The sequence below is a fragment of the Taudactylus pleione genome, unplaced genomic scaffold, assembly GCF_031769625.1.
Source record: "Taudactylus pleione unplaced genomic scaffold, aTauple2 ptg000230l, whole genome shotgun sequence".
NCBI lineage: Eukaryota > Metazoa > Chordata > Amphibia > Anura > Myobatrachidae > Taudactylus > Taudactylus pleione.
Genome location: NW_028284632.1, coordinates 8,318,834 through 8,346,342, shown reverse-complemented (window position 1 = coordinate 8,346,342; position 27,509 = coordinate 8,318,834). Strand labels below are relative to the sequence as shown.

The window sequence follows — 27,509 nt, the reverse complement described above, 5'->3', positions numbered from 1 at the left end:
CGGCGGCGTTGCCTGAGTGTCCCCAACCTCCCGATCGTCCGTGGGACACAACAACTCGCGGATGGGACAGAGGGACTGTCCCGATGGAATTGGGAGGTATGATATGTATTATCACAATGTATATAAATTAATGACATGTTAACATCAACTTCTCAAAACTCCAGTGTACATATAGAAGTTACAATCATATTTTAACTCACTAATAGATTTCTGAACAATTTATCCTATATATAACATATGTTTAACTCATCTTAGTAATCCCTACCAAGGGTTACACACTTGCAAACCTGTGACGTCGCTTGCAGTGCCCTGGATGCCACAGCCCGGTTGACAGGCTGCAGGCATTCTGGGGTGGAGCCAGGGACCGTTTCCCAAAAAGGAGGTATTTCCCAAAACGGAGGCATGTCGCCTCCATTTTGTGGGAGTCCTGAGGACAGTGACTGCGTCTTCTGATACAGATTTACTGGCCTCAGCAGCAGAAATGAGGCGGCCATTCTTAGAAGCCTTAGGCTCACTCAGATGGCCAATGGTCGCAATGTAGATCCAATGCTGCGAATTTGGACACAGCCCTCTGATCTGTGATGCCACAATAGTAGGCGTCTTTTTACACTAGACGCCTCCTGCGGCATTAGTATAATTTTGCACAGCTGCTGTGTACAAAGACGCAGCGGCTGTTGCAAGAGCGTCCATCTCTGAATCAGGCCCTGAGACTTGAAGCCAAGGGCATGCTGGGATGTGGTTTGCTTTATTATTACATAAATCATTTATAACACCAAGGTTTGCAAATCTGTAAACACATACTGCAAAACACAATCTTATATAAATAATTCTTCTTTATTCCATAAATGGTATATACACATATAAATTCAGATGGCTCCATTCAGGTACATTGCCCAAAACTTCACAAATGTTTCTGGCTTGAAACCAGCAAGTCCAGCAGGTACCTGATATTAGAAAAAACATAAAAACGGTGTTAAGATATATAATTACGTACAAACATAACACATAAAAACAGGAACTGTATTGGCTGTGGTTTATACAAGTGTGAAGGATATATCCACGTTCCGTTCTTTAAAGAATATATACACAAGTTAGACCCATTGTGCCCGCTTCCTAACGGCTACCCCCTGCCTAGCTTTAGTGAATTGAATCTGTTAGTAAATGCAAGATAACATTTTGGACCTGGTCGTAGGCAGCAGGCTATACAGTTCAGGCAACTCCACCCGCACTAACTTACCAAAACCACTTTCCTCTTAATTTTTGCTTTAGGTGCGATTGTATCATACAGTGGTTGGTCTCCATCCATCCAGACAATATTTTTAACACCATCGTTAGATTCTAAGTCCAAAGTATTGAGCTGCAGCACCATGAAATGGAACAGCTGCCCATCAGTCGAAACACTTTGTACCACGATTGGTTGCGGCAAGACTTTTGCATCCTCCTAAAAATGGAATAATTAAAGATAGAAAAAAAAAAAAAAAACACGCACATTTAGCCCCAGAACATGTGTGTAACAATAACAGACTTCGGCATCCAGGGACCCCATCAGCTTATGTGGGTGTTCAAGTCAGAGCAACAGATTTACAATTCCACGTCAGCTGAAGGACCCCAAAAGCTGGTACCAAGGCCGGGATGTACTAAAAGAAAAATGCGGTAAAAACACAGTTTTTGGGGTTCTTACTGCATTTCCATATGTACTAAGCCCCAGCCACCCTTTTTTCGGTGTGGAGGGTAACACCAGAAAACCTGGCGTTACCCTATGGCCTTCTTATCACACCCGACGCTTCGCCGCTGCCCAGCGCTGGCCCCCACTCGCCTTCTCGGCATGGATGCCGTTCCTTGCTTCTGCTGGGTCCTCCGCCTCCTCCTAATCTTCTTCCAGGTGCAGGGAGGAGGAGGAAGAGCCCGATGCACAGGTGACCAGCAGGAAGCTCCCGGGGCTCGGAGGGGGCGGGGTCCCACGGAGACCCCGTCACCCGGCGTCGGCAGCTTCGCAAAGGGCAGCTCTTATCGCAAGAGCTGTCCTTTGCAATACTAATCATATATGTGATTAGTAAGGTTGCGATGACTGGCGGAATGGTCACTGCAACCTTAGTACATCCCGGCACAATACTCAGGACAATAATTGTACACCAGCTGCAAAATGGTAATCTGATATAAAATATGCAGGACGAATGCTGACAGCACAATGAAGAACTTACTCCATAGAGGGTCTTTGCTTTAGCCAAAGCGCTACTGAAGGCCAACATAATCATTTTGGCCCTTAGCTGGTCTGGAAGGAATTTCGCTCTGGTGCTGCAGGGCTCCATGAGATATAAAGTGTGTGGGTGGGAGAATGGGAACTCAGCTTTAAAACCTGTAGAAACAAAACCAAATTATACATTAAAAAAAAAGAAAAAAATTAAAATTTTAAGAATAATCGTACTAATAAGTAACTTTTTTATTTGGATGGCGACATCAAAATTAAATTTTTAGAGATGCTGTGTAATATGAAATCTGAACTTAGCACATTGATACAATTATCACATTTCTGTATTGCCAAGTATGACTTTTTTTTTGGATGCTGTACCTTGTTTTAGCCTATAGAGGTCACTGGTACAACTACTGTCTATAGAAAGCACATGACCAGGTTTTCTCTCTATACAGCAGTGGAAATAATGTCAACCAGCCATAAAGCAAGACAAATAAAATTCACTAACAACATTTACAATGATAATACCGTTTGTAAACTAGAATGACAAGATTCCCCCGATGTGGAAGTTTTCCTTTATATGTGTGACAAAGGCGGTAAGATATTCATTCATTAATAGATACATGAAAAAAAACCACATACCTAGATCGTTCCGTTCCTCATATACATTCACTTCCTGTAAATCAATAGCAGGTGATAATGGATACAAGGACGCCAGGGTGTGCTGTTCTGTAGCCTGAATCTCACTGGCGGAGGCCAGTGGTTCTAACGGGGCTTTGGTACTCATCAGTAAACCGTTCGTTCCTCTCGTGTGATAAAGTGTAGAATCTGCAAAACAAATACAATATCTAGGCCTGTATTTCTGAAGCCCCATGTACCAAGTACCCCAAGTATGCCGACTCAGGGATAACAATAGACACATTTGGGCACCACGCCCCATGTTAGCAAGGCACTTCACAGGCAAAATGTACATTTCCTATTCTGAGGTTGTCCTAGGGACTAAAAGCCTCAACGCACTTTACACTGGACTAAAGCTGAAAGTCTCCGAGATGCAGGCCAATCAATTATGGAAAAGTTGTTTTTAGATTGGATTAAGGACTACGGGCTTGATTCATAGTTGTAAGCGGGTATACAACTACACTAATGCAGCAGTAGGCGTCTTGTGCAAATAGACGCCTCCTGCATGCTTGTGTGATCTGCTGCGTCCGAGGACGCCGCCATCAACCCTCTTGCGAGAACAGTAGTCTGTCTAAGTACTGTAGCCGAGGCCAATATAATCTGCAGCCTTCTGGCCCGCCCCCAAACAGACAGGCTGTGGCTTAGGGGACACTGCAAGCGATCTCGCAAGACCCGTTCTGCACAGGACCCCCACCATCATACTGGTAAGCAAACCATCAGGTTTCCATACAAGTCTGAATTCGGCACTTCATCTCTGGTTGCATCCAGGCTACAAATCCTGTGGTTCTGGATCATTGGTTGGCAAACAAGAAGCAATTTGCATATTATCCAGAATTCCTTGGAAGGATTTAACGCTTTATTCTTTTTTTTGGTTGTGTGGAATACTTGTGTAGACCTTGGGGGGTATATTTACTAAAGTGTAAGTTTTTATAGTAGTGGAGTTGTTGCCCATAGCAACCAATCAGATTCTACCTATTCTAGCACTAGAACCTAGAATAGTGGTGTCAAACTTGAGTCATCCAGCTGCAGTGGAACTACACATTCCAGTATGCACTAGAAGATAATAGATATAATCTGATTGGTTGCTATGGGCAACAACTCCACTTCTAAAACCCGCACTTTAGTAAAACCATCTAGTAAAAAAAATAAAAATAAAATATGAACATTCCATTACTTGAAGGTTTTTATTACTGTGAGATGTAGATTCGGGTTATAGGCGGTAACCCTCCTATCAAGGTGTGTTTGGCCTCTATGGACCGTTCAATGCTCATCATCATGGAAACACTTTCAGTGAAAGTTGATAGGTGCATATTCTTGAGTACATAAAAACTGAGACAGTTGGGGAGGCAATTCTTGCCACCAGGAAAACATAGTGTAAAACAAAAAATGATCTAATACTAATAAAGTAACTATAATGCTCGGCAGTACTGTAATATATTGTGGTGGAGTGTTAAAAGATGGAGCTTACCCTTTCGCCAAAAAGTTGCCAACCGCCAATTCTCTACAAAGCTTCTCTGGGAAAAGGCCGGATACTTAGGGCTCTGTACCCGGCACAAGTGCAGTAATCCATGCAGCAGCTTTGGACTTCCAGGTGAGAGAGAGACAAACATACTTTAAGTGATTTTCAACCTGAGGCACACTACACAAGATTTTCAAATTGCCAAGGCACACTATCCGGAGATACGGCGTGCGTGACCAAAGAAAAAAAAAACAGATTGGCTCCCACATTAAAAGATACACATACAATGGTCTCCACAGGAATAAAAAAAAAAAAAACAACTCACTGCATTGGCCTCCTCAGGACTAAAACACACTACAGTACAAGTGCGCTGAGCTGACTGGCACGGCCACGGCACTCTTGACAACCGCGGCACAGTGGTTGAAAAACGCTGCTTTAATGTAACAATATGCAGAAAAAAAATAAAAAATACTGCAGCAAAGAGCTAATATAACTAATGCTGGGTACACACTGGCAGATATATGGAACAACGTCGTTCACAGACATACCGAGACAGCTGTGCATCACCCAATGTCTGCAGATATATTGGGTTATCGTGCTGTGTCAAACAACCGCCCGTACACTAGAAGCAGGGGATGCGTGGAGAGGGGGGGGGGGGGTGTGCCACACGCCCCCTGGTCATTGGGACCCACGTGCAGACCTATGATGAACAACTATCATCTGCAGATATATCTGTAAGGGGTGTACCCAGCTTAAAGCAACTGCGGTCTGAAGATGTTAGATAATGTCGCACACAAAAGGCATGACACCTTCTATAACAATGTGGACACTGGGGGGTGCTATGCCTGAGTGATCTAAGGCTGATGCAGGTATCTCTATATTGTGGAGAACTATTAAATCTCCAGGATAACACTAAATGGGAAGGGGGGGGGGGGGGGGCCGGTGGTAAGACACACTGGGCCTGACTCAGACCCGGTCGCAAGCGCTGAGCGCTCGCAACCGGGTCGATGGTGGCCCAGATCGCATGCGCACGATGGAGGCGGCTCTGTCATGCGCAAGACCAGGATAGCGATGGGCAATCCGTCGCTCCGGGTCTCGCATCAAAGGGGGTGTGCTGTCGACGTTGAGTGACAGCACGACCCCTTTGGTGGGCGGGCCGGGGAGGGTGGCTGCCTAGACGGAGGCGTTCCCATGAGAACGCCTACCGTCTCTGGTGGCGGCCCCACTGACATTACAAGTGATGTCAGTGGGAGAGCTTTCTGCTCTGTTTGAGCCGAAAGCTCTCTGGGGCTTGCGGCCATGAGACCCTACCACAAGGGTCTCGTCGCAAGCCCGATGGTCGCGATGGTCTTGACCATCGCGACCATCATCCTGGCCGCTCGCATTAGCCGCTCGCTACCCACAGCAATGCGAGCGGCCAGGAGGCCGCTCCATTAAAAAAAAAAAAAAAAAGCCCTGATTCAGACAGAGCGCTCTGTCAGAGCGTCTGGCTCTGAATCAGGGCCACTGGTCCTTTAACTGAACTTTGTCTCTAGGGCCCGGCTACTCCAGTATATTAAAACAGTTCTCATACAATGTGATCTAGATACTCCCCAGTACAAACATAGTGGCCCTGCACACACCATGATTCCCAAAACATTATCTTGAATAATATAGCGCTGAGAGTGACACACACATTATATTCTCAGTCAGCTCCTTCAGATGAATTCACCTTGATGGGGTTCTCGCACTTACCAGTACTCTTCTCTCTCACGCTGTTCTTCAGTGGTGCTCCATAAGCAGGAATTATAAATGACATTCTTCACCAGCTCTTCATGATTTGGCAACGTATAGGTTGGGTCTTCACATATGTTCAGTATCCTCTGTGGTAAGCCCTCGATTAGCTTGGTCTTTGTCAGCCAAAGTGCCTGCTTTACACCTGAACGTAGAGAGGCATAGCTGTACACAGAGGGCACAACAGACCATTCTATATCGGAGCACTTACTGTTACTTGTAATTATACAAGACAAAAGGCTTATGCTGCTCTGCAAGAGATTTCCACCACATCTACGTTACTAACATATGGTAAATGTAAAACACAAATATCTGCAAATATGACACTGCAAGAATCAGACTGTAATGGTGCATACACACGGTCAGATTTGTCAGATCATCGATTTCGTTGAACAATAACGAATGATTTCATCAACGATTTGAACGATTTCTGACTATTTAAAATGAATGAAATCGTCCAAATCTTACTGCAAACAGTCGATGTTAGATATCGTTATCGGACATGCGGACAGGCGCATCGTTGGACGATGCATGCCCAACATGTCAACAATATGAACGATTGAACGATTTTTACAATCGTTAATATCTTTAAGAAAATCCGACCGTGTGTATGCAGCACCTCACAAGAATACAAAAGGAATTGGGAAACTACAACGACCTGTCACTTGAGAGGGGGGTATTTTTTTTTAAATTGAAAATTTTTTTCATTGAAAATGTTTTTCCAATTGAACAATACAATATAACAACATATAAAAAACAAAGAGGGGGCTATTTACAATAAACTATCACTTGGCATGGGGTTGACACAGAACTGTCACTTTGAGAAAGGGGTCTACAATGACAGGTCACTTCAGGGGGACCTACAATGGGGGGGTTACAATGGCCGTTCACTGGGGGGGGTCCTGCAATTGGCCAATCACTTGGAGAGGGGGGGTCATGTCTACAATGAGCAGGCAGTCTCTCTGTATGGGGGGCATAGAATGACCTGTCACTTAAGTGGGGGATGGGGGACTTACAATGACCTGTCACTTAGATCATTGCAGACCCCCATCCTGTCACTTTGGTGTGTACTTAGGGGATTCACATTGACCTCTCACTTGCGAGGAGTTATAATGACCTCTCACTTGCGAGGAGTTATAATGACCTCTCACTTGGCAGGAGAAGGGGGTGGGGGAGGTTACAATAACTTGTCACTTAAGAGTAGGGGGAAGGTTTACAATGACCTGTCAGGGTATCACTTGGGGTGGGGAGGAAACAAGTCTCTGGAGGAGGAGAGTGGGGGAGATTACAATGATCTGTCACTTTTAAAAAGGGGGGGTTACATGACCTGTCACTGTGGGGGGATGGGCTACAATGATGTCCTGTCACTGTGGGGGGAGGGGGTTGAGTGGTTGGGAGGGTAGAATGATGACCTGTCACTGCTTTGTTGTTGGGGGGGGGGAGATAGTTGGTTACAATGACCTGTGACTGTGGTGGTTATCATGACATGTCACAGCAACGGGGGTTGGTAAAATGACCAGTCACTGAGGAGGGGAGCAACAATGACCTGTCCTTGTGGTGGTTATCATGACATGTCACAGCTAGGGGGGGGGGGAGGTGGTGGTACACTGAGAGGTCACGGGGGGGTTTACGGTGACCTGTCAGAGGTTACCACACACCGAGGTAACACTGCACACGTATAATACACCCCTCTCCCCCCTTTCCGGCTACCTCCGTGCAGCCGGCATTTGGGGTTGAAGACGTAGGACAGCTCTTCCTTGTACAGCGGCATCTCCTCTGCAGGCGGCGAGTGGTAATACTGCGGGTTCCAGTCCACCCTAAATTTCGGGAACTGGGGCCGCGCCAGCCAGGGCACATGGTAGCAGCGATCCGCGTACGTGATGCGCTCCAAGCCCGGGATCTCCAGGGGCTCCTTCCTCTCCCGGGGCGGTGCCTGCTGTCTCCTGCAGCGACCGGTGGACACACTGAGACACCGGAGCCCGCTCCTACCGACACATAACACACCGGGTACGGGATGGACGAGCATGGCCGCCGCCATCTTGCCGCGCTGTGGCTGATGGGTAAGTAATATATTATCAACTTCACTCTCCGGCGACCATTGGATGATAATTCCCAGTGTGTGAGTACTTTACAGTTTACACTGTATGCAGCTGGCTGGGAGCACCCACCCGGGCACAGGGTCACTGTACACGGGGTAACTCTGTATTAGTTCTTCCAGTCACAGTGATCAGAGCCTCCAGCATGACCCTATTACAGCCATTTCTGCTCCCTCCACCCTAATTCCCCCTATACTATCATGTCTGATACAGTGAGTGCAGTGATGTCTATGCCCATTGCCCATGGTACATTCCTTTATTTATACTTCAGTGGAACTTACACTTTTTTTTCCCCCTCACAGTCCCCTAATTATGTAATGGAGAGGTTCCCAAACTGCTCTAAGCAGGGGCGTAACTAGAACTTTTTGGGCCCCATAGCAACATTTTTAAGGGGCCCCTCCTAACTTAGGTCTTACACAATAACCACAGTAGTTCCCCTAAAACATTAAATGCCCACTGTAATGGTGCCCCTTATGCAATGCCCACTGTAATGGTGCCCCTTACGCAGTGCCCCCAGTAGTGAGCCCCCTGTAGTTGCCCCCAGTAGTGAGCCCCCTGTAATGCCCCCAGTAGTGAGCCCTGTGTAGCTGCCCCCAGTAGTGAGCCCCCTGTAGTGACCTCCTGTAGCTGCCCCCAGTAGTGACCTCCTGTAGCTGCCCCCAGTAGTGACCCCCTGTAGCTGCCCCCAGTAGTGACCCCCTGTAGCTGCCCCCAGTAGTGACCCCCTGTAGCTGCCCCCAGTAGTGAGCCCCTGTAGCTGCCCCTAGTAGTGAGACCCCTGTAGTGACCCCCTGTAGCTGCCCCCTGTAGCTTCCCCCAGTAGTGAGCCCTCTGTAGTTGCCCCCAGTAGTGAGCCCCCTGTAATGAGCCCCTGTAGCTGCCCCCAGTAGCGACCCCCTGTAGCTGCCCCCAGTAGTGACCCCCTGTAGCTTCCCCCAATAGTGAGCCCCCTGTAGTGAGCCCTCTGTAATGCCAGCAGTAGTGAGATCCCAGTAACTTCCCCCCACGCGCGCGGGCGCACACACAAAACAAACAAAAAAAAACCTTACCTTATCCCCGCTCCTGTGAAGCCGCCGACCGCCCCGTCGCCCGCTCCTCGGCGCTATGAGAGTGACGTCATGACGTCACTCCCATAGTGCACTGCGGGACCCGGAAGACGGAGCTCATTCCTGAGCTCCGTCCCCGGCGTCCGCTCCTCGGCACTATGGGAGTGACGTCATGACGTCACTCCCATAGTGCACTGCGGGACCCGGAAGACGGAGCTCATTCCTGAGCTCCGTCCCCGGCGTCCGCTCCTCGGCACTATGGGAGTGACGTCATGACGTCACTCCCATAGTACATTGCGGGACCCGGAAGACGGAGTGAGCTCCGTCCTCCGGCTGCCGCCGGGGGTTTGAGTGGGAGTCGGGCGTCCGCTGGTAACACAATCTCAGCGGGCGCCCGGCATATGGAAAGTGTAGGGGGTGCGATCGCTGGGCCGCCGGGCCCCTTAAGCCGCCGGGCCCCATAGCAACCGCACCCTCCATAATTACGCCACTGGCTCTAAGGCACCTTAACAGTCCAGGTTTTAAGGATACTTGAGTACATACGGTTTTATCAAATTTACTGAAGTACTAACTATGCCACCTACCCACCGTGTGCCTGATTTGCGCCGTATGCGGCTGCATCTAGGTTTTATACTCACCAAACATAGGCATCTTTGCGTATCTCTGGGCAATTTTGAGTAGGACAGGTCTCGGCCATTTCACTCCATATGTGAAATGGGTATTTCTGGGTGGCAACTAAGTGGGCACAAGGCAGAGAACCATCTCTTGGATATGCAATGAGTTGCATCCTATTCTGATTAGTCTGTATACCAAGAGGAAGCCTATTTCAGACAGGTCTCTTGCACCCAGCATGGGTTAGGTGTAAGAGTCGATACGAAATAGTGTTCTAGCACCCTGTCACAACCCGTGCAGTTCCTCTTTCCTGCTTGGGGTGCTGCTCTCTGCTCTGGTGCTTCTAGCACACTCTGGTCTGTATCTCAGCAGTATGTTGCATCTGCTGAGCTCTCTAGAAGCACCAGAACAGATAGCTACACCCCAGGCAGGTAAGAGGAACTGTACAGGTTGTGACAGGTGCAGTGTGCTAGAATGAACACTACTAAAGATGACGTCTGGGGATGGAAAAGAAGTGGGCGGCATGATGCGTACTCCTGACGACGTGCGTATAGTATCTTTAGTATTCTATTATCAAAATATCCACGTTTTCCAAATCAGGCCAAATGCACAGATGTGTGCAACTCCAAATCAGGCCCAGTATGTTTTTGTTGCATATTGCTGCAGAACAGTAATTCAGACTGCAGAATAAAATTCAGGTTGCAGCATATTGCACTTGTAGCAGTGGCTTAAGTTCATCCCAGACGCCTGGAAGCAAATTATAATTTGGTGCCCCCCCCTAAAAAAATAGGGAAAATAAATATGGTGCATATCTATCTATCTATCTATCTATCTATCTATCTATCTATCTATCTATCTATCTATCTGTACAAAAACACTAATATAGAATATGTGAATTTGTTTCTATTAGGCTTATTTACTAAAGTAAATTTGCAGCATATCCCCCCCTTTTTCGGGTGTATACAGCTATGCGTTAGTCACAGATAAGATAGTGACCTGTATAGTGCAATTAGCATGAGGCTCAAAGTCCTGATGGAGGCCAAAGCCAACTGATATGGGGTGGGGAGCCCTCCTGATACCCCTGATGGAGGAGAAAACCAACTGATGTGAGGGCTTTGAGAAGGGGTGCCATGTATTGGGCGGCCATGACGGTACACTCCAGGTACACATTTACAGCCCAAAGTGGGGTGAATATAATATGGGCAATGGAGGAGGTGCCCCTTCAGTGCTGGCGCCAGGCTGCAGGCACCTCCATTGTCTCCCATAGTTCTTCCCCTGACTTGTAGTGTATAGGTCTGGGTATGTTTGCTATTGTGTTTTTTTTTTTTTCTCTTTCAAAAATTTACTTTGTCTTTTACTATAGAGTTGTGTTTTTTCTTTGAAAAAAGTCCGTCAATCCTGGATAGACATTTTACATTTTGGAACATACTGTTCAAGGGAAAGCACAATGCATTGTATTATTTTGTTGGTCTTTAATTTTGGGGTGTTTTTCGATCTTTGTCTTAATTTACACCTTCGTGGACAATATTTCCTGATTTGTTGAAAATATAAAATGATGCTGTATGGAAGAGGGGAGGTACAGATCGAGGTAACTGGTAGGAATTTTTTTATTGGCCGGGTTGTGTTAAGAATGAAATTACTTCAGTGGGTAATTGCCACAGTAAACTAAGGCCCTGATGGCAGATCACCGATTATTGGGAATCTGCACGTGCACAGGACCCATTCTGCGAGTGTGCAGAATGGGTCCTGCGTAGTCGCAGGCAGACCTTTGATGCCTCTGAATGATTGACAACCAGATGCATTTAAGGGGCGGTGCGGGGTCAGCCACCTTTCACAGAAACAGGTGTCTGCCCCGTTTTCCAGGAGTGGCCAGCCCAGGATCTGCGTTGATCAACGCAGTGTCCTGGGCTCGCAAGCCGGCCAATCTGAGTAATCCGAGGCATACTCAGCTGGCCAGAGGCCCGGCACCGTCCACCATCGCGACTACAGATGGTCACAATGGTGATCCCAGCCTGCGACCTCCGTCGCAGTGCTGGGACTGCAAATGCAGCAGGGAGTGTCATACACCTCCTGCTGCATTTGTATAATAGCAAGGATGGAATTGCAAAGCTGCCTGTGTGCATACATCATATATCTATAGCCTGCGCGCACTACACACTAATATACCTGCCTGCAACTTTGCAGTCGCGATCCTTGCTGGATCAGGCCCTAAGCCCATTACCTGCTGGCGTAAAAAAAATCATTCTTTTACTAGTGGATTTTGATTGTATTTTGAATATAAGTATAGTTTGAGGATTTTTTAAATGTATGGGGTTGTGAGGAAAAATGTTTCTATTTAGTCATACTGTTATGGTTTCTAATTTTACGCATACCACATTAGTGCCCATGTAAAAGGGTTGTGGGTAATCAATGAGCAATTACTCCAATGTGGAAGAGGCTGCCACTCTGCAGTTAAATCCCACTTTTTATTCTAACCTTATAATGGGTACACACACTACAATATATCGTTCATACAGCCAATGAATCATATATCGTTCAGTGCATCGGTTCATGTGCACACATTATATATCTGTGAACGATGTCATCTGGCCAGACATATGGAACGGCCTATTGGTACGTGTGTATGCTTACCAAATCGATTTCTAGGTCGGCTGTGTACCCCTCATTACAGTCCTCCATTCCCATCGTCTAACATCTAAGGCACACGTCCACTAAAAGATATCAAAACGACTGCACGATTACGACATTGTAATCGTGCAGTCGTTTGTCAGTCTGTGATGAGCCTGCACTGAATTATCAGTCGTGCAGTGTAGGCTCATCCATCATCTCCTAACATGCTGAACCTGACGTTATCGTCAGGTTGTCCAGCATGTTTTCCCGATGATAGATGTCTAAACGACCAGCAGGAGCGTGCATCGCTGGTCGTTTTAGACATTTTTCTAAACGATATGCGAACGATTGAACGATATCGTTATCGTTCAATCGCTCAATTTAGTCGTCTAGTGCAGTGGTCTCTGACGTTAATTGAGGTGTGAGCTACTTTAGAAATATGAACCTGAAGAGCTACTAAAATTGTAGAAAAAAAAAATCTTGCTAATAATCGAACAATTGAAGGTAATATAATGAAAATTTAAAAAAAAAGTTTCATAGAAAATAAAAATGCGTTTAATTATAACAGTGATATTGTTGTAGTTTGTAAATAAAATTAAAGCACAGGCACATTTTGCTGTTAATTACTGGCTGCAAGGAGGTACGTGCAGTAGAGGAGCAAAAGATATAGGTAGAGCTGCTGTGTGATTTTGGGCGGGAGGCACTTCCTCCGCCGTAGCGTAGACGATGTGGGTGGAACCTCGGGGAAGCATGTCAGGTGATTGCTGTAGAAGCTGCAGCAAACACCTGACGTGCTTTCCTGTGGCTCCACCAATGGTGTCGATGCCACGGGGGATGTCAGAGGTCACTTCCTCCTAGTCGTCTCGGCAGTACTGCAGCTAGGTGAGCTACCAAAATTAAGCCCGCGGGCTACCGGTATTTCGCGAGCTACAGGTTGGAGACCACTGGTCTAGTGGATGTGTGCCTTTAATCTGTCACTGTGTTTAAGGGGAAATTAAGCACATTTTAGTCCTTAATCCCTCTTCCACAGCAAGTGAACCGATATTTGACTCAGGGTCTCATTCAGACCCGCTCGCGCACGCAGGACGCTCGCAAGCGGGTCGATGGTCCCCAAATGCGCATGCGCACGACGGAGAGAGCTCCGTCGTGCGCAAGACCTGGCGAGCGACGGGGTAGCCGTCGCTCGGGGTCTCGCACCAAAGGGGGCGTGCTGTCGATGGTGAGTGACAGCACGCCCCCTTTGGTGGGCGTGCGGGGGGCGTGGCTGCCAGACGGAGGCGTTCCCATGGGAACGCCTACCATCTGGGTCCGGGAGTGGGAGTGATTTTGGCTCTGATAGAGCCAAAATGACTCCTGGGCTTGCAGCCACGAGACCCTACCGCAGGGTCTCGTCGCAAGCCCGATGGTCGCGATGGTCTTGACCATCGCGACCATTATCATGGACACACGCTATAGCTGTGGGTGGTAACCCACAGCTATGCGAGCGTCCATGAGGCCGTTCCATTTTTAGGTAGGAGGGCCCTGATTCAGAGCGAGCGCTCTGTTCAGAGCGTCCGGCTCTGAATCAGGCCCTCAGTCCAATGAGTTTCTATTTGACAAACTTGCAAGACAAAAAGGGAGTGTATCTGTATGCTCCAAAACTAAGCGCATGTAAGTACTAGTGTGCATTCATGTGCATTTCAATTGCTTCTACACTTTGGGGAGAATTTACCAAGCGGCGGCTTCTGAAAGCCGCTGCTTCCCAGCAGGTTGCAAGTGAGTATTTTAAATGGCACTCAGAGTCAGAGTTAAGCACGCCGGGCTTTACACTGACTGCGGGTGTCGTTTTAAATATAGGCCCGCAACCCGTCAGGAAGCAGCGGCTTACAGAAGCCGCTGCTTTGTAAATTCCCCCCTAGGTATAACTGGATTTCAATGGGGCGCTATCATGTAGTCATGTTAATAGAGGGTGAATCAGCGCAATTGTGGGCTACGCAGAGATCTACTTAAGCAAAAATACACCTGTGGCCTTTTAAAGCCACCACGTCTGCCATGGTTACTGCCACTCTTTTTAAATGGGCCAAAACATTGAATACATAACTAGGCTTCCTTTGTAGAATACTGTACTTATCCCTTCCCGACAGCCTTATGTAACCTTTCCCCTTCACACAGCTTTAACATAAACTTTCCATAATTCCGTCCCTGCAGCCTAACCTTAACCTCTTCTCGTTATTATGATTGCCACAAGCTCAAGCTGCAATACACTATTCAGTGCATATGTACCACCCCTTACAATAATAAAGGGTGCAGGATTTGCCCATCAAAAATTATACTCATACTAAATATTTGGACACTTTTTTTTCTCTATTCCTGGCACAGTACCCATCACTGCGCCTGAAGTATACGTATTAATATTTATTTTATATTCATTAACTGGGAGACTTAATTGTTACAAAAATAAAAGAATATTCAGTCAGACTGACGGACAAAAGACCCTACTGGAATTTTGCTCGGGTTTACATCTGAGCATGGTGAGATGTCACAGGCTGGTTTGACCAGGAGATGATTGTAGCAGTGATTACTAAAATAGTGATTTGGGATTTCTGAAAATCAGAGGAATTTTTCCAGAAACCAGTGGTTCTGATTTGTCTAATGATGCAGGGGCAGAACTATGGGAGACAATGTAGGCGCCCGCTGCCGGGCACCAGCACTGAAGGGGCACCTCTTCCATTGTCCGCAACATATTCATCCCACGTAGGGCTGTAACTATGTACCCGGAGTACACCGTCACGGCCGCCCAATACATGGAACCCATTCCCAGCACCTGAGAAGCCACCATACACTAGTAGAGAGCTCCATGTCAGACCATCAGCTGCTGCTTTCATCTATCTAGGGAACTTTTTTACCTTTTACCCCAAAATATATTTAGATACGCCGATGTTACCCCCTTGATTTGAAAGGAAGGAAATCATATAGTAGTGCCCCCATGTAGTGCCCCCATAGTTATTCCCCTGTAGTAGTGCCCCCATAGAGTGCCCCTGTAGTAGTGTCCCCATATAGTGCCCCTGTAGTTATGCCCCCATATAGTGCCCTTGTAGGTATGCCCCCATATAGTGCCCCTGTAGTAGTGTCCCTGTAGTAGTGTCCCCATATAGTGCCCCTGTAGTATTGTCCCCATATAGTGCCCCTGCAGTAGTGCCCCCATATAATGCCCCTGCAGTAGTGCCTTCATATAATGCCCCTGCAGTAGTGCCTCCATATAATGCCCCTGCAGTAGTTTCTCCATATAATGCCCCTGTAGTAGTGCCCCCATATAGTGCCCTGTAGTTATGCCCCTGTAGTAGTGCCCCCATATAATGCCCCTGTAGTAGTGCCCCTATATAATGCCCCTGTAGTGCCGCTTGTACAACAACAAAAAAACACTTACCTTAATCCCCGCTCCTGCATCTGCCGCCGTCCTGTCCGCCCGGCTGCTCCTCGGAACTATGGGACAGACGTCATGACGTCTCTCCCATAGTACGCATGGAGAGAGCTGGAAGCTGGAGTTCAGAAGAGAACACCAGCCTCCGGCTAACGTGGCGCTGCAGGGAAGGAGCCGGGCGCCCGCTGGTAATAACATCTCACCAGGCGTCCGGCTTAGAGCCTCCCTGCGGCACAGCCGGGCATGCATATGAATCATCCTATATTATAGAATGATTCATATACATGCCCGGCTGTCCATCCATTACCCCCAGGAATTAAATTTTTACCCCATGTGGGGTAATTTACCCCTGTTCCCCGACCACTGATATATAGCCTGTCTGCATGCAAATTGCTACATTACATTGTCAGCGGCTGTGACGGGGGAGGGCACCAAATTATAACTTGCGTCTGGGATGAATTTACGCCACTGTAATGATGGTTTGGTTTTACACAGCCAACGAAATATATAAATCGTTCTCAGTTGAGACCCCATGTTCAGGGTCTGAGCTCGCTCCCTGTTGCGGAGGCCTACAGTTCCACGTCTTGGTAAGGGAGTAGCAACACTCTAGTTTAGGTGATACCACACTCCTTCTTAGACTTCTCAGTGTTCTATAGTGGAAGCTTCACACTAAGTTTTATTCTCCAGAGTATGTGTGACCATGACACTGACTGGCTGTCACTGAGGCCAGTGGAACCCACGCCTGCCCAGTGCTGTGGAAGTGGTTGTTCGCCCTGTGTGTATGATCTCTACGAAGCTGAGTTGGAATTGTGGAAGAAAGCTAAAGAGAGGAGAGATCCGAACCTCCTAACCAAAGTCAAAGTAGAGGTAATAATACTGAGCATGGGTTCATAGAACATAGTAAACATTAGAGAACCTGTGATCATATGTTGTTTACATAGAGACAAATGTATTCTATTGTATATTGTGTAAGGAGTTTTTCTATGTTCCTTTTGCTCGGGATAGAGCGCTGCATAAAAATGTGGGGACTCTCAAAGTCAGTCAGCATCCTGCATTATACCCACTCCTGGGCAGCAGCCTACTGCAGAGCTAATGAGGGTGGGAAGCTGAAGCGAGGCAGATCCTGGGAGTAAGGGTAATGCAGAACACATGATGCCAAATGAATGACCTAGTTGGCACTGGAAGTATCTATAGTAATAATCGGAAATATATATTTCAATTAATAATCATAATAATTAAGAGAACAAGACTTTTAGCTGGTATACGAAGTAAATGCGGTGTAATGACCACTTAAGTATACAAAGTCTTTGTGTGAGGTCACATAATCCGGAATGGGAACAAATCTCTTGATTAGGAGACTCCTCTATAATACCGCTTTTATACCTAAATTCCGGGTCTGAATCGGAGGTTGGAACAGGGACCCGGATCTTCCCCGGCGCCAACCCAGGATATTCCCGCGTCAGCGCCGTTCACACCGGAGCCGATAGACCCGGCTCTTCCGGCGTTGAAGTGGATGCTTGGAAATGAAGCCATCTCCAAGCGCCACTGAAGCTGGCCAACCGGCAGGCATGCGACACGATCCGAGTCATCGTGACCCGGATCGCGCCGTTTACACTGCCGGGTTTCACAGGTTGTTCCCGTGTTAGACCCTGCAAGTTACCTGGGTTGGATTGCCGGGTCACTCGACTCAGGAATCCAACCCTGTTCCCTCTTACACCCAGAAGCAACCCAGGTTAACCCTGCAATAACCCAGGTTTTAGCTCTGGTGTAAAAGGGGTATAAGGGTATTTTTAATCAGGTTTCCTGGCACTTGTTTCCCGTCTGGCCTTCAAGCTCTCACCTGAGCAAAGGGATCATAGGAAAACTCCACTGCAATAGTCAGTATGGAAACAGGTAATTATCCCAGATGTGACAGTTTCTTTTTAAAGTGTACAATTCACCAACAAGCAGCAGAGTCTGTCATCCTGTGGGCTACATCCAATGCTAATGAGAACTCTGGGCCTGATTCAGAGCCGGACACTCTGACCAGATCGCTCGCTCTGAATCGGGGCCCTCCTACCTAAACTTGGAGCGGCCTCCTGGCCGCTCGCATAGCTGTGGGTGACCACCCACAGCTTATGCGAGCGTCCATGATGATGGTCAAGACCATCGCGACCATCGGGCTTGCGACGAGACCCTGCGGTAGGGTCTCGGTGACCGCAAGCCCTGGAGTGATTTTGGCTCTATCAGAGTCAAAATCACTCCCCTGACATCACTAGTGATGTCAGTGGGGCCGGACCCAGACGGTAGGCGTTCCCATGTCACTCACCATCGACAGCACGCCCCCTTTGGTGCAAGACCCGGAGCGACGGCTTCCCCGTCGCTAGCCGGGACTCGCGCATGCGCAAGACGGAGCTCCCTCCGTCGTGTGCATGCGCACTAGGGCACCATCGACCCGCTTGCGAGCGCTCGTGAGCGGGTCAGAATCAGGCCCTCTGTCTATTAATTTGCTAGGAATATTGGCTATTTCATTTCCAATACAGTGCTCACTCATTCCATGTAGCAATAAGTCATTAGCATTGTTGGGATATTCATTAAATAATTAGTTGGAGCTGACAGGGTGATGTAATCTATTTGGCTTTGTCAATAACTATCACACTTGTAAGTTATCCCAGAGTGAACTCCTAAAAAACTGAAAATCATGGACTGTTGGGGGTACATTTACTAAAGTGAGGGTTTTTAGAACTGGAGATGTTGCCCATAGTAACCAATCAGATTCTACCTATTGTCTTCTAGATGGTGCTAGATAAATACACAAGTAGAATCTGATTGCTATGGGCAACATCTCCACTTCTACAAACCTGCACTTTAGTAAATATACCCCTTGGAGTACGTTATGGGCCCGAATCTGAGTCGGAACCAGAGGCAATGTTGGATGAGTGGAGCTATTTTTTTAAGTCGCACTGCGCAGGTGTCCAGATAGCGCGCGCACAGAGTTGAAGTTTGCAAATGAGGCGCACGGGTGATGCACAGTCTCAGAAATGTTTTGATAATGTATTGGTCATTCCTGGGTGGTGACAGGAAGGTGGCTTAGCGGTTACACCCAGACGGTCCATCTTATGGGCATCTCGCTGAAAGCGGCTACGTGCCCAGAAGCTCAACCGCTCACATAGGAGGTTATACTCGTACGGAGAAACTACGCCTGCTGTAGAGTTGGTGCACGTTTCGATGATGTGACCGATGGTGCGTCTAAAAATGCACCAATCTGTATTTCAGAGTCTACAGACGCTGACAGTGGACGTCTCATTCCTGGCACATACGGGCATACACCAGGAAACGCTTTGAAGCATCATTGGCATAGAGTCGCAGATGTACGGCTGGCAGAAGATGCTGACAAATCAGAATCAGCCCCTATATCTGGAATTCTAGAACCCTACTCTGGGCCTGATTCGGACCCACTCGCGAGTGCAGGACGCTCGCCAGCGGGTCGATGGTGCCGAAGTGCGCATGCGCACGACGGAGGGAGCTCCGTCGTGCGCAGGCGCGAGACCCGGCGAGCGACGAGGAATCCGTCGCTCGGGGTCTCGCACCAAAGGGGGCGTGCTGTCGATGGTGAGTGACAGCACGCCCTCTTTGGTGGGCGTGCCGGGGGCGTGGCTGCCAGACGGAGGCGTTTCCATGGTAACGCCTAGCGTCTGAGTCCGGCCCCACTGACATCACTCGTGATGTCAGTGGGAGTGATTTTGGCTCTGATAGAGCCAAAATCACTCCAGGGCTTGCGGCAGCGAGACCCTAACGCAGGGTCTCGTCGCAAGCCCGATGGTCGCGATGGTCTTGACCATCGCGACCATCATCATGGACGCTCGCTATAGCTGTGGGTGGTAACCAACAGCTATGCGAGCGTCCATGAGGCTGCTCCAAGTTGAGGGAGGAGGGCCCTGATTCAGAGCGAGCGCTCTGGCCAGAGCGTTCGGCTCTGAATCAGGCCCTCTGTTCTTATTATTTATTTTAACTGTTTAATTAGGAAACAAAAGAAGACATTATATAATATAAATTGTTCATTGTTGCACTGAATAGCAAATAACACAGTCCTTCAGGATGGGCATCTTATGAGAGTAAGCTTTGATCCTTCCACTTACAGCTAATAATTCTATTGCACAACTTGTGATTTTGTCCCACAGGACCATAACTTGCTGCTGAGTTCAGAAACATTCACTGAGTTTACGCTCTGCTTGGTGGAACAAGAGACAGATGACACCAACCGCTACAGATTTCAGCTCCCATTTGGGGCCGGTTTAGGACTGAAGTTGGGACAGCACCTAGTGCTAAGGTACAAAGTGCCCTTCCCAATAGTATACAAGGAGGCTTATCTCAGTCAGTAAAGGCCACTGACCATCGCTTACTGCTTTAAAACTGCAATTCCACATAGTTTTCTTTTTTTATTATTTAAATAGCAAGTTATGTAATCTGTCCTAATACAAATCATTACCTCTTTTTCAAAATCTCTCTGGAGTGCATGTATGTATGGCTGCCAGTAACACACACAGACTCGCAGCTCCAAGCATGTCATGTGAAGGTAGAGGGGGGAGGAAGGGCCATGTGACTGTGGTTCACATTATAGTCATCACACTGTTCTGAATTATAAATCCTTAATAGCAGCATTATGAAACAAACCAAGGATAATAAATGGTAATTACTAAGATACATCTAATAGCCTGCCATGGATATTTATGTTAAAAATAATCCTCATTTTTACATGCTGCTTTAACCACTTAACTGACGAATTCTTTTTCCAAAAACCACTCCAAAATTGTCAGTTTCTTTTATGATTGAATTAGGTCAAGAACATAATTTTAAACTTATCCATCACTATTTTATTTGAATTTTTTTTTTCTTTTTTAAAACCCAGTATACCATAAAAATAGCAATTTTTATGTTATACTGTATTGATGGCCATTGACAGCTGTACCATTGATGGTTCAACCATCGTTAGAAGCCATCAATTGTTTAGCGATTGGGCAAGATCTGTGTAGACCACAATTGTCGATGTTTCCTAAACATCGATTGATGGCTACCATCGATGGTGCAACATTGATGTCCACCAGCAATGGCATACCACTTGTTTTCAGACAGACCATCGATATGTGCAAACCATCGATGGTTGGTTGACAACCCTAAACAAAGGCTCTGCGATATCTATCGAACATATATATATATATATATATATATATATATATATATATATATATATATATAGCACAGGCTTGGCACTCTTCCACAACAGGTATACTGGTGGTGCCCTCCGCGCAATTAAATCAATACAGAATACAAGAAGCGGCGGCACTCGTCAAAAATATAATCAAAAGAATGGGTCTCAGACCATCAGTAACGATTCGTTACGAATCGTTACTGATGGTCTGAGACCCATTCTTTTCGATTATATTTTTGACGAGTGCTGCCGCTTCTTGTATGCAGTATGTATGTGTGTGTGTATATATATATATATATATATATATATATATATATAATTTTATTATGGCCAGCCCCCTTATAAAAGTGGGCATTATGGGGGAGGAGGAGCAGCTGAGGCTGGAGGGAGTGGCCCGGATACCTAGAACAGCGCCACTGCTGTCTATACACGGCCAGTGATCACTGCCGGAGCTGTAGCGGGAGGGTGTCCCGCTGGCGGCCCGGACCCGTAGCACAGCGGTGGCTACCAGAGCCGCCGCTGCTGCTTCTACTCAGCCAGTGATCACTATGTGATCACTGCTGTGCCGGAGCCACAGTGGGAGGGTGTCCCGCTGGCGGCCCGGCTATTTAGCAGCAGCAGCGGCGGCGGCTACCAGGGCCGCGCTGCTGCTGCTTCTACCACATATACGTTCAAATGTCACCATGGCATTTCTACCCAGATAGACATATTTGTAATCACTAACAAGAACATTAACCAGAGCCATCCATTCTGAGAAACAAGGACCCACGGGTGCCATCCAAGCCCTGGCGATACATACCTTGGCCAATTTTAAGCCAGCTAATACATATTGCCTGGTTGGTTTATCGAGAAGCTCTTTATTTAAGAACCCAGTAGACCCCAAGACACCCCCCATGGAAGCTACAACACTTCCTTCCACCAAAACTTGCTAATAGTATGGCGTGCCCAGATAACATACCAAAACGTTCCCCGGGGGTGCACACATTTAGGACACTGAGAGGTGAGATGTCCCACAAATTTGCTGCGTATTACATTTATTTACCTTGCATGTTTGTTCTTATAGGATTGACATTTGTGTTGTTTTCATAGGGGAACAGTAAATGGATTGGAGATTCAAAGAGCTTACACCCCCATTAGTGCTATAGATGTGACGGGCTACTTTGAAGTTTTAATAAAGGTAAATCTATTTTCATCTTTAGTTAGTGTAGGCAATGGGCCCCGATTAGAGTAGGATGTACATCATTTGATTGTGTAAGATGTGCAGTGCATATCATATTGAAGTGCACCACTGACTTATGTCTCCTTACACTTGTAGAGTCGGGCAGCACAGTGAGTGTGTGCTCACATAATCGTGACACAAGTAGACATGCACAGATGCGCCTTATAGAATCCCTATCTCTTGCAGATGATGCTGGAGAGCTGGTACAACAATACGATGATGAATACTATCAGCGGCACTAGCATAGCCGCATGTGATTGGCTATTGGTGTATTATCCCTCCAGCTAATCCTTATTCTCTGACGCACATTATTATATTGTGTACAAATAGTGTAGTGTGACTTTAGCATTCAGTACTAACAATGTAAAACCACATTCTCTAACATTGTGTCCTGTAAGTATAGGCATTTACTTGTGTTTATGCTGAACACATCTTTGTCAGATTCAGCATGTGCACGTAAATACGTTCTAGTGCCTGTGGTCTGACCTGTCTTGGGAGCACTATTTGCTGCAGTGGAAAATAATCATGTCTTTAAATGCTTTAATGCAGCGTAAAATGAAATAATATTGATTTGCCAGTTATATTGGGAGGAGCGGGTATGGATACAAAAAAAGTGGAGAATCCAGTTTTTTGTTTTTTTATCTTATAAAAAATACTGTCATAGAATTCTTGTGAGAGAAGCTGGAAGTCTGAGAAGTTTTGTAGGCACCAGACTCTGGATAGCCCTGGTTTAGCAGTTTGCAAAACAGTATATGTATCTATGGCTTTATTATTGCAGATTTATGAGCACGGTTTGATGTCGCAAAATATTAAATGCTGGAGACCAGGAGAGTCTATGGCATGGAGGGGACCCTTTGGTGGCTTCTCATACAAACCCAACAAGGTCAGATTTATTACATATTATGTAATATGTATGGGTCCTGGGGACTGTTGCAGACGTACTAATATTATAGGTGTCTATTCTTCACCAATAAGACTTAGGGCCTGATTCAGACCCGGTCGCTATCTGCATACGCTCGCTGGATGCGTATGCAAATTTGTCAAAGTGATGCCACGGGAAGCGAACGCTTGCCAAGGCATAAGCACGCCCACCATGTCTTAGCGAGCGGTCACTTTGTCTGAGCGTACGCCCAATCGCACAGGCAGAGCCGCCCACCAGCAACACGTCATCTCCAGGAAGTGTATTAAAACATTGGTACATCGAGCACCATCGGATGTGAACGCAGTGCTTGCGGTTGCTTTACCCTACCACAAGCATTGCGAGGAAATCAGTGTAAAAAAAAAAGGCAAGTGACATGTACTATGACGCTGCCTGTTAATTATGCACGCCTCTTAAACGGCATTGAAACACTCAGGCACGCCTGCGTTCGCATCTCCAGCCCTCCATTATTAGTGTCCTGCCCCTGTTACAGCCCACAAATGGCCTCTCCTGTCACTCATTACTCTGGGCTGCCTTTGCTGGGCGAGCGAGAGGGTTGCGATCGCAGTGTGTACACGCATGGCAGAACGAAGCATGCGCGTACACAGAACATCGGGCTGTTTGCGAACGCACAGCGCGAGCGAGCGGCTCTGAATCAGGCCCTTAGTTACTTACCACTGTAAATGTGGTTCCTCGCTGCTTTTTTTTTTTTTTAAGGCAATCACCCATAGTTCAGTTTTTAAACTGTCAGTAAAACAGGTCTGTGCCTACATTTGCATACACTATCCCTTAAAATGTCTTAAATGAATCAGTAGAGTGAGGGGACATCATGACTATCACACAATGAAATCATCTCTGGCACAGCTCTGCAGATGACTCACTTTATTGGATATTTTCTCCAAATTTATGGACATTAAAAAAACTCCCTCCCTGTCAAACGTTGCAAGTTTACATCATTTGTTGCATGAGGTTTTAAATATTGATGACTTTCTCTGGAACTAACCTGTGCTGTAATGTTTTGCACCATTAGGAAAACAATGAAGCTGGGTACACACTTAACGATTGTGTAGCAAGCGATGCGGCCCACGATCCCTGCGCTGACGGGCCGACATATCGGACGGTCCAGACACACTGGACGATCCGATGCCCGACCGCCCAGTATGCCGGCCCACGCCGCCTAGCGCTGCATGGGATCGTCAGCCGCATCGCCTGATCTTCCCGCATGTGCAAAAGATCAGTCGATGCGGCTGACGACCCATGGGAGCGCGTACTACACGATGCAGTGCATACACACTACACGATATTGCTAATGATTTGCCCGATTCCGACGCATCGGAGTGACAAATCGGCAGCAATATCGTTCAGTGTGTAGGGGCCTTGAGAGGTAGATGGTAATAAAACGTTTTGTATTGGTGATTTTTGTGACGTTACATGGCTGACAACCCAGCTACAGTAATGTGTATGAGCACTATTTCATATGGCAGTGCACCTTCCTGCATCATTGTGACAGGAGCCTCACATCAATACTTTGTGCTGCCGGGGATCCCTGCTCCTCACATCTCATTAATGCTGCTCACTAACATAATCACATAAATGATTGGATAGGTTACTGCCTCCAACACGATCGTCAAGATGCAGCTCCTGAAATACTCTGCATTGCTGTGTGCATTCAGATTATCCAATTGGCTAACGGTTATTCTGTTCTCACCCACTTCAAAACTGGAGGTGTAAGGGGCAAGTAATAGGTTGATATGGAATACAGTACTGTGGATTAAGCTTCTCTTCTCTCTCTTAGTATGGCGAGCTACTTATGCTGTGCTCAGGAACGGGAATAGCTCCAATGCTGCCCATCCTGACCCATGTGACAGACAATGAAGATGACGAAACCTTCATAACCCTGATCGTTTGCACTCAGACTTTTAAAAATATTTATATGAAGGGTTTTCTAAAGGAACAGGCCAGATACTGGAATGTCAGGACTTTTTATGTCCTCAGTCAGGTGAGTACTCTGTTCGCCAGGAATTTTGGCATACACATCATTTGCCTATAAACTAGGTTACAGACATAGTACAGGTAGTAGTAGTACATACTGAGTATTAAGACAATAAAGTAAATGTAATGATTGAACAAACACAGTAGGAATCAGTGTCCTTACAGACCTGAAATGGGAGAGGTTAGCAAGAGTGTATTGTGAATCATGGTGGTACACTTCTAACAAATTAGGTATGTAAAGCATGTTGTTTGTTCAGGGTATATACAGTATTTGTTTAATGATTATTAAGGGAGCTATTTAAAGGCTTGGAGTGTCTGGGGGCGTGAGGGAGACAGTTCCAGAGAATAGGTGCAGCACAAGAGAAATTCTTGAGACATAACCACTAAAAGTCAACAGAGAGAAATATATATGAGCAGAGTAGAGGTATCCACATGGGAGAGTGCACGAAGATAAGGGAGGACATTGTAGTATAAGAACACTAACAGATTAGCACTTGAGGAGCAGAAGGAAAAGTGAATGTTGAAATGTAAACATATGATGTAAAGCCAGTTGTTATGTGGGACACCACAGAAGGGGTTCCTGACTATAGATAGACAGTAAAAAGGTCGACAATGTCTAGATAGACACCAGATGTTAGACAGTCAATAGGTCGACAGGGACATATTTTTTTGTGTTGACCTTTTGACCCTGTCAACCATTTGTACATGTCGACCTTCTTACATGTCCACCTTTTGTCCCTGTCGACCTGTCATGTCCCACGATATATATGTTTCATATGCTGTTTAGTTATTGCCATATTACTATTGCAAGGCTTTGCATCTTGTTAAATGTGTCCTTCCTGAATCTCTGTAGCTAGGATCTGATATCATTAGCCCTCCTTTCTTCCTGTCTAGCTCAGTGTGTGTCTGCCATTTTAGCTTTCAGTTGCTTCTTGTTGAGTTCTGGCAAATTATCATCTTTTCACCTACTATTTTGTGCATAATTACAAGAATATCAGCTTGAAATAAACCCTCATCTGGATTCTTCATACGTGCCTTACTAGTTGAGTTGACACTGTCTGACAAAGTCTATTGGTGTAAGTACTGGTTCGATACAGATATACACAGTGGAATTATCTCGGGGGCCTTACACTTACAGCCTGGTTATTGAGTCAGAATATGACCTATTGACTGTCTAACATCTGGTGTCTATCTAGGCACTGTCGACCTTTTTTTACTGTCTTTCTTTCTGTTAATCCACTCCCCCACAGAAAAGGGTGCTAACATTGTCTAAACGATATGTGATTACCGCATGGACCAGTCCTGTAGACTACTGGGAGAGGAATGAATGTGAGAGGTGTTTTTAAACTGTAGATGGGATGCAGTCATCATGGAGGAGCTAAAGAGAGAGCTGTAAAACAATGTATAATGAGAAACACATCCTGACCTATATATCGCAGGCAGCGTTTGCCCTGGCTCCATAGCTTAGATCAGGGGTGGAGAACCTTTTTTCTGCTGAGGGCCATTTTGATTTATAAAATATTATTTGTGGGGCCGGTGCAGGCCACGACCCCTCCGTGTGATGTCACATGGGGGCGGGGCCACAATCGCTGGTGATTACAGCAATGCCCAGAGCGGAGCTGTAAGGGCAGCGGTGTGACCGTCTGAAGCTTCCTAAGAATGCTCCAGGCAGCACTGCTGCATAGATTCTGGCTGCAGTGTGCCATTCTAGGCACCCTGCTAGCCAGATGAGGCTAGCAGAATAAAGCTCTGAGGGCCAGACCAAATGATTCCGGGGGCCTTATACGGCCCCCGGGCCTGAGGTTCCCCACCCCTGGTTTACATGGTTAGCAGCTGAATCCCTTACTACAGTTCTCAGACTAGGACTATCAACATGTTACATTTGAAAGAAGCCAGCAAACAAGTTATTTTCTTTCTATTATTGGTTTATGTAATCATGTTTTCATTTTTTTATTATTCCCTTGTTTAGCCAGGTGCACCATTCCCTGCATTGTTTATTTCATGTTCCATCCATACTGCTATTTATGTCCTATTTGTTGTCCAACGTATTTGGGTTCTACAGGAGCAGTCACTAGAAAACCTGCCCTTGAGCTATAGGGAGAACTCAAAGCTTGGAAGAATAGACTCCGCATTCCTGACAATGGCGTTGGAGACGTGCAGGCGGAAACCCTATATACTCCTCTGCGGTTCTGCATCATTCACTGAGGACATGGCAGACATGCTAAGACAGCAGGGGCAGGACCACCCGTCTATCTTTTCCTTTTAACTGACTTTAAAAGACGTAAAGAAAAGTGATATTGTGACTAAGGATTCTATATACTAAGCC

At 46.6% G+C, this 27,509-nt stretch overlaps 2 protein-coding genes across 3 annotated transcripts; one reads left to right on the top strand and one right to left on the bottom strand.

Annotated features, from left to right (window-relative positions):
• Positions 1–815: 815 nt before the first annotated feature.
• MRPL37 (mitochondrial ribosomal protein L37) lies at positions 816–9,387 on the bottom strand. Its single transcript, XM_088479320.1, has 8 exons — positions 9,247–9,387; positions 7,812–8,154; positions 6,063–6,246; positions 4,338–4,453; positions 2,834–3,019; positions 2,202–2,356; positions 1,238–1,441; positions 816–944 (listed from the first exon to the last, which is right to left on the bottom strand). The coding sequence occupies exons 2-8, from the start codon at positions 8,137–8,139 to the stop codon at positions 867–869; spliced, it is 1,251 nt and encodes a 416-aa protein (XP_088335446.1). The 5' UTR covers positions 8,140–8,154; positions 9,247–9,387; the 3' UTR covers positions 816–866.
• On the top strand, positions 7,936–27,509 carry CYB5RL (cytochrome b5 reductase like). 2 transcript variants are annotated; one of them, XM_088479321.1, is made up of 7 exons: positions 7,936–8,161; positions 16,553–16,732; positions 20,026–20,174; positions 22,143–22,230; positions 23,051–23,155; positions 24,987–25,190; positions 27,246–27,509. In XM_088479321.1, the coding sequence occupies exons 2-7, from the start codon at positions 16,556–16,558 to the stop codon at positions 27,447–27,449; spliced, it is 927 nt and encodes a 308-aa protein (XP_088335447.1). In that variant the 5' UTR covers positions 7,936–8,161; positions 16,553–16,555; the 3' UTR covers positions 27,450–27,509. The 2 variants fall into 2 exon arrangements, with proteins under 2 accessions (XP_088335447.1, XP_088335448.1); XM_088479322.1 differs by lacking the exon at positions 7,936–8,161 and adding an exon at positions 8,200–8,220.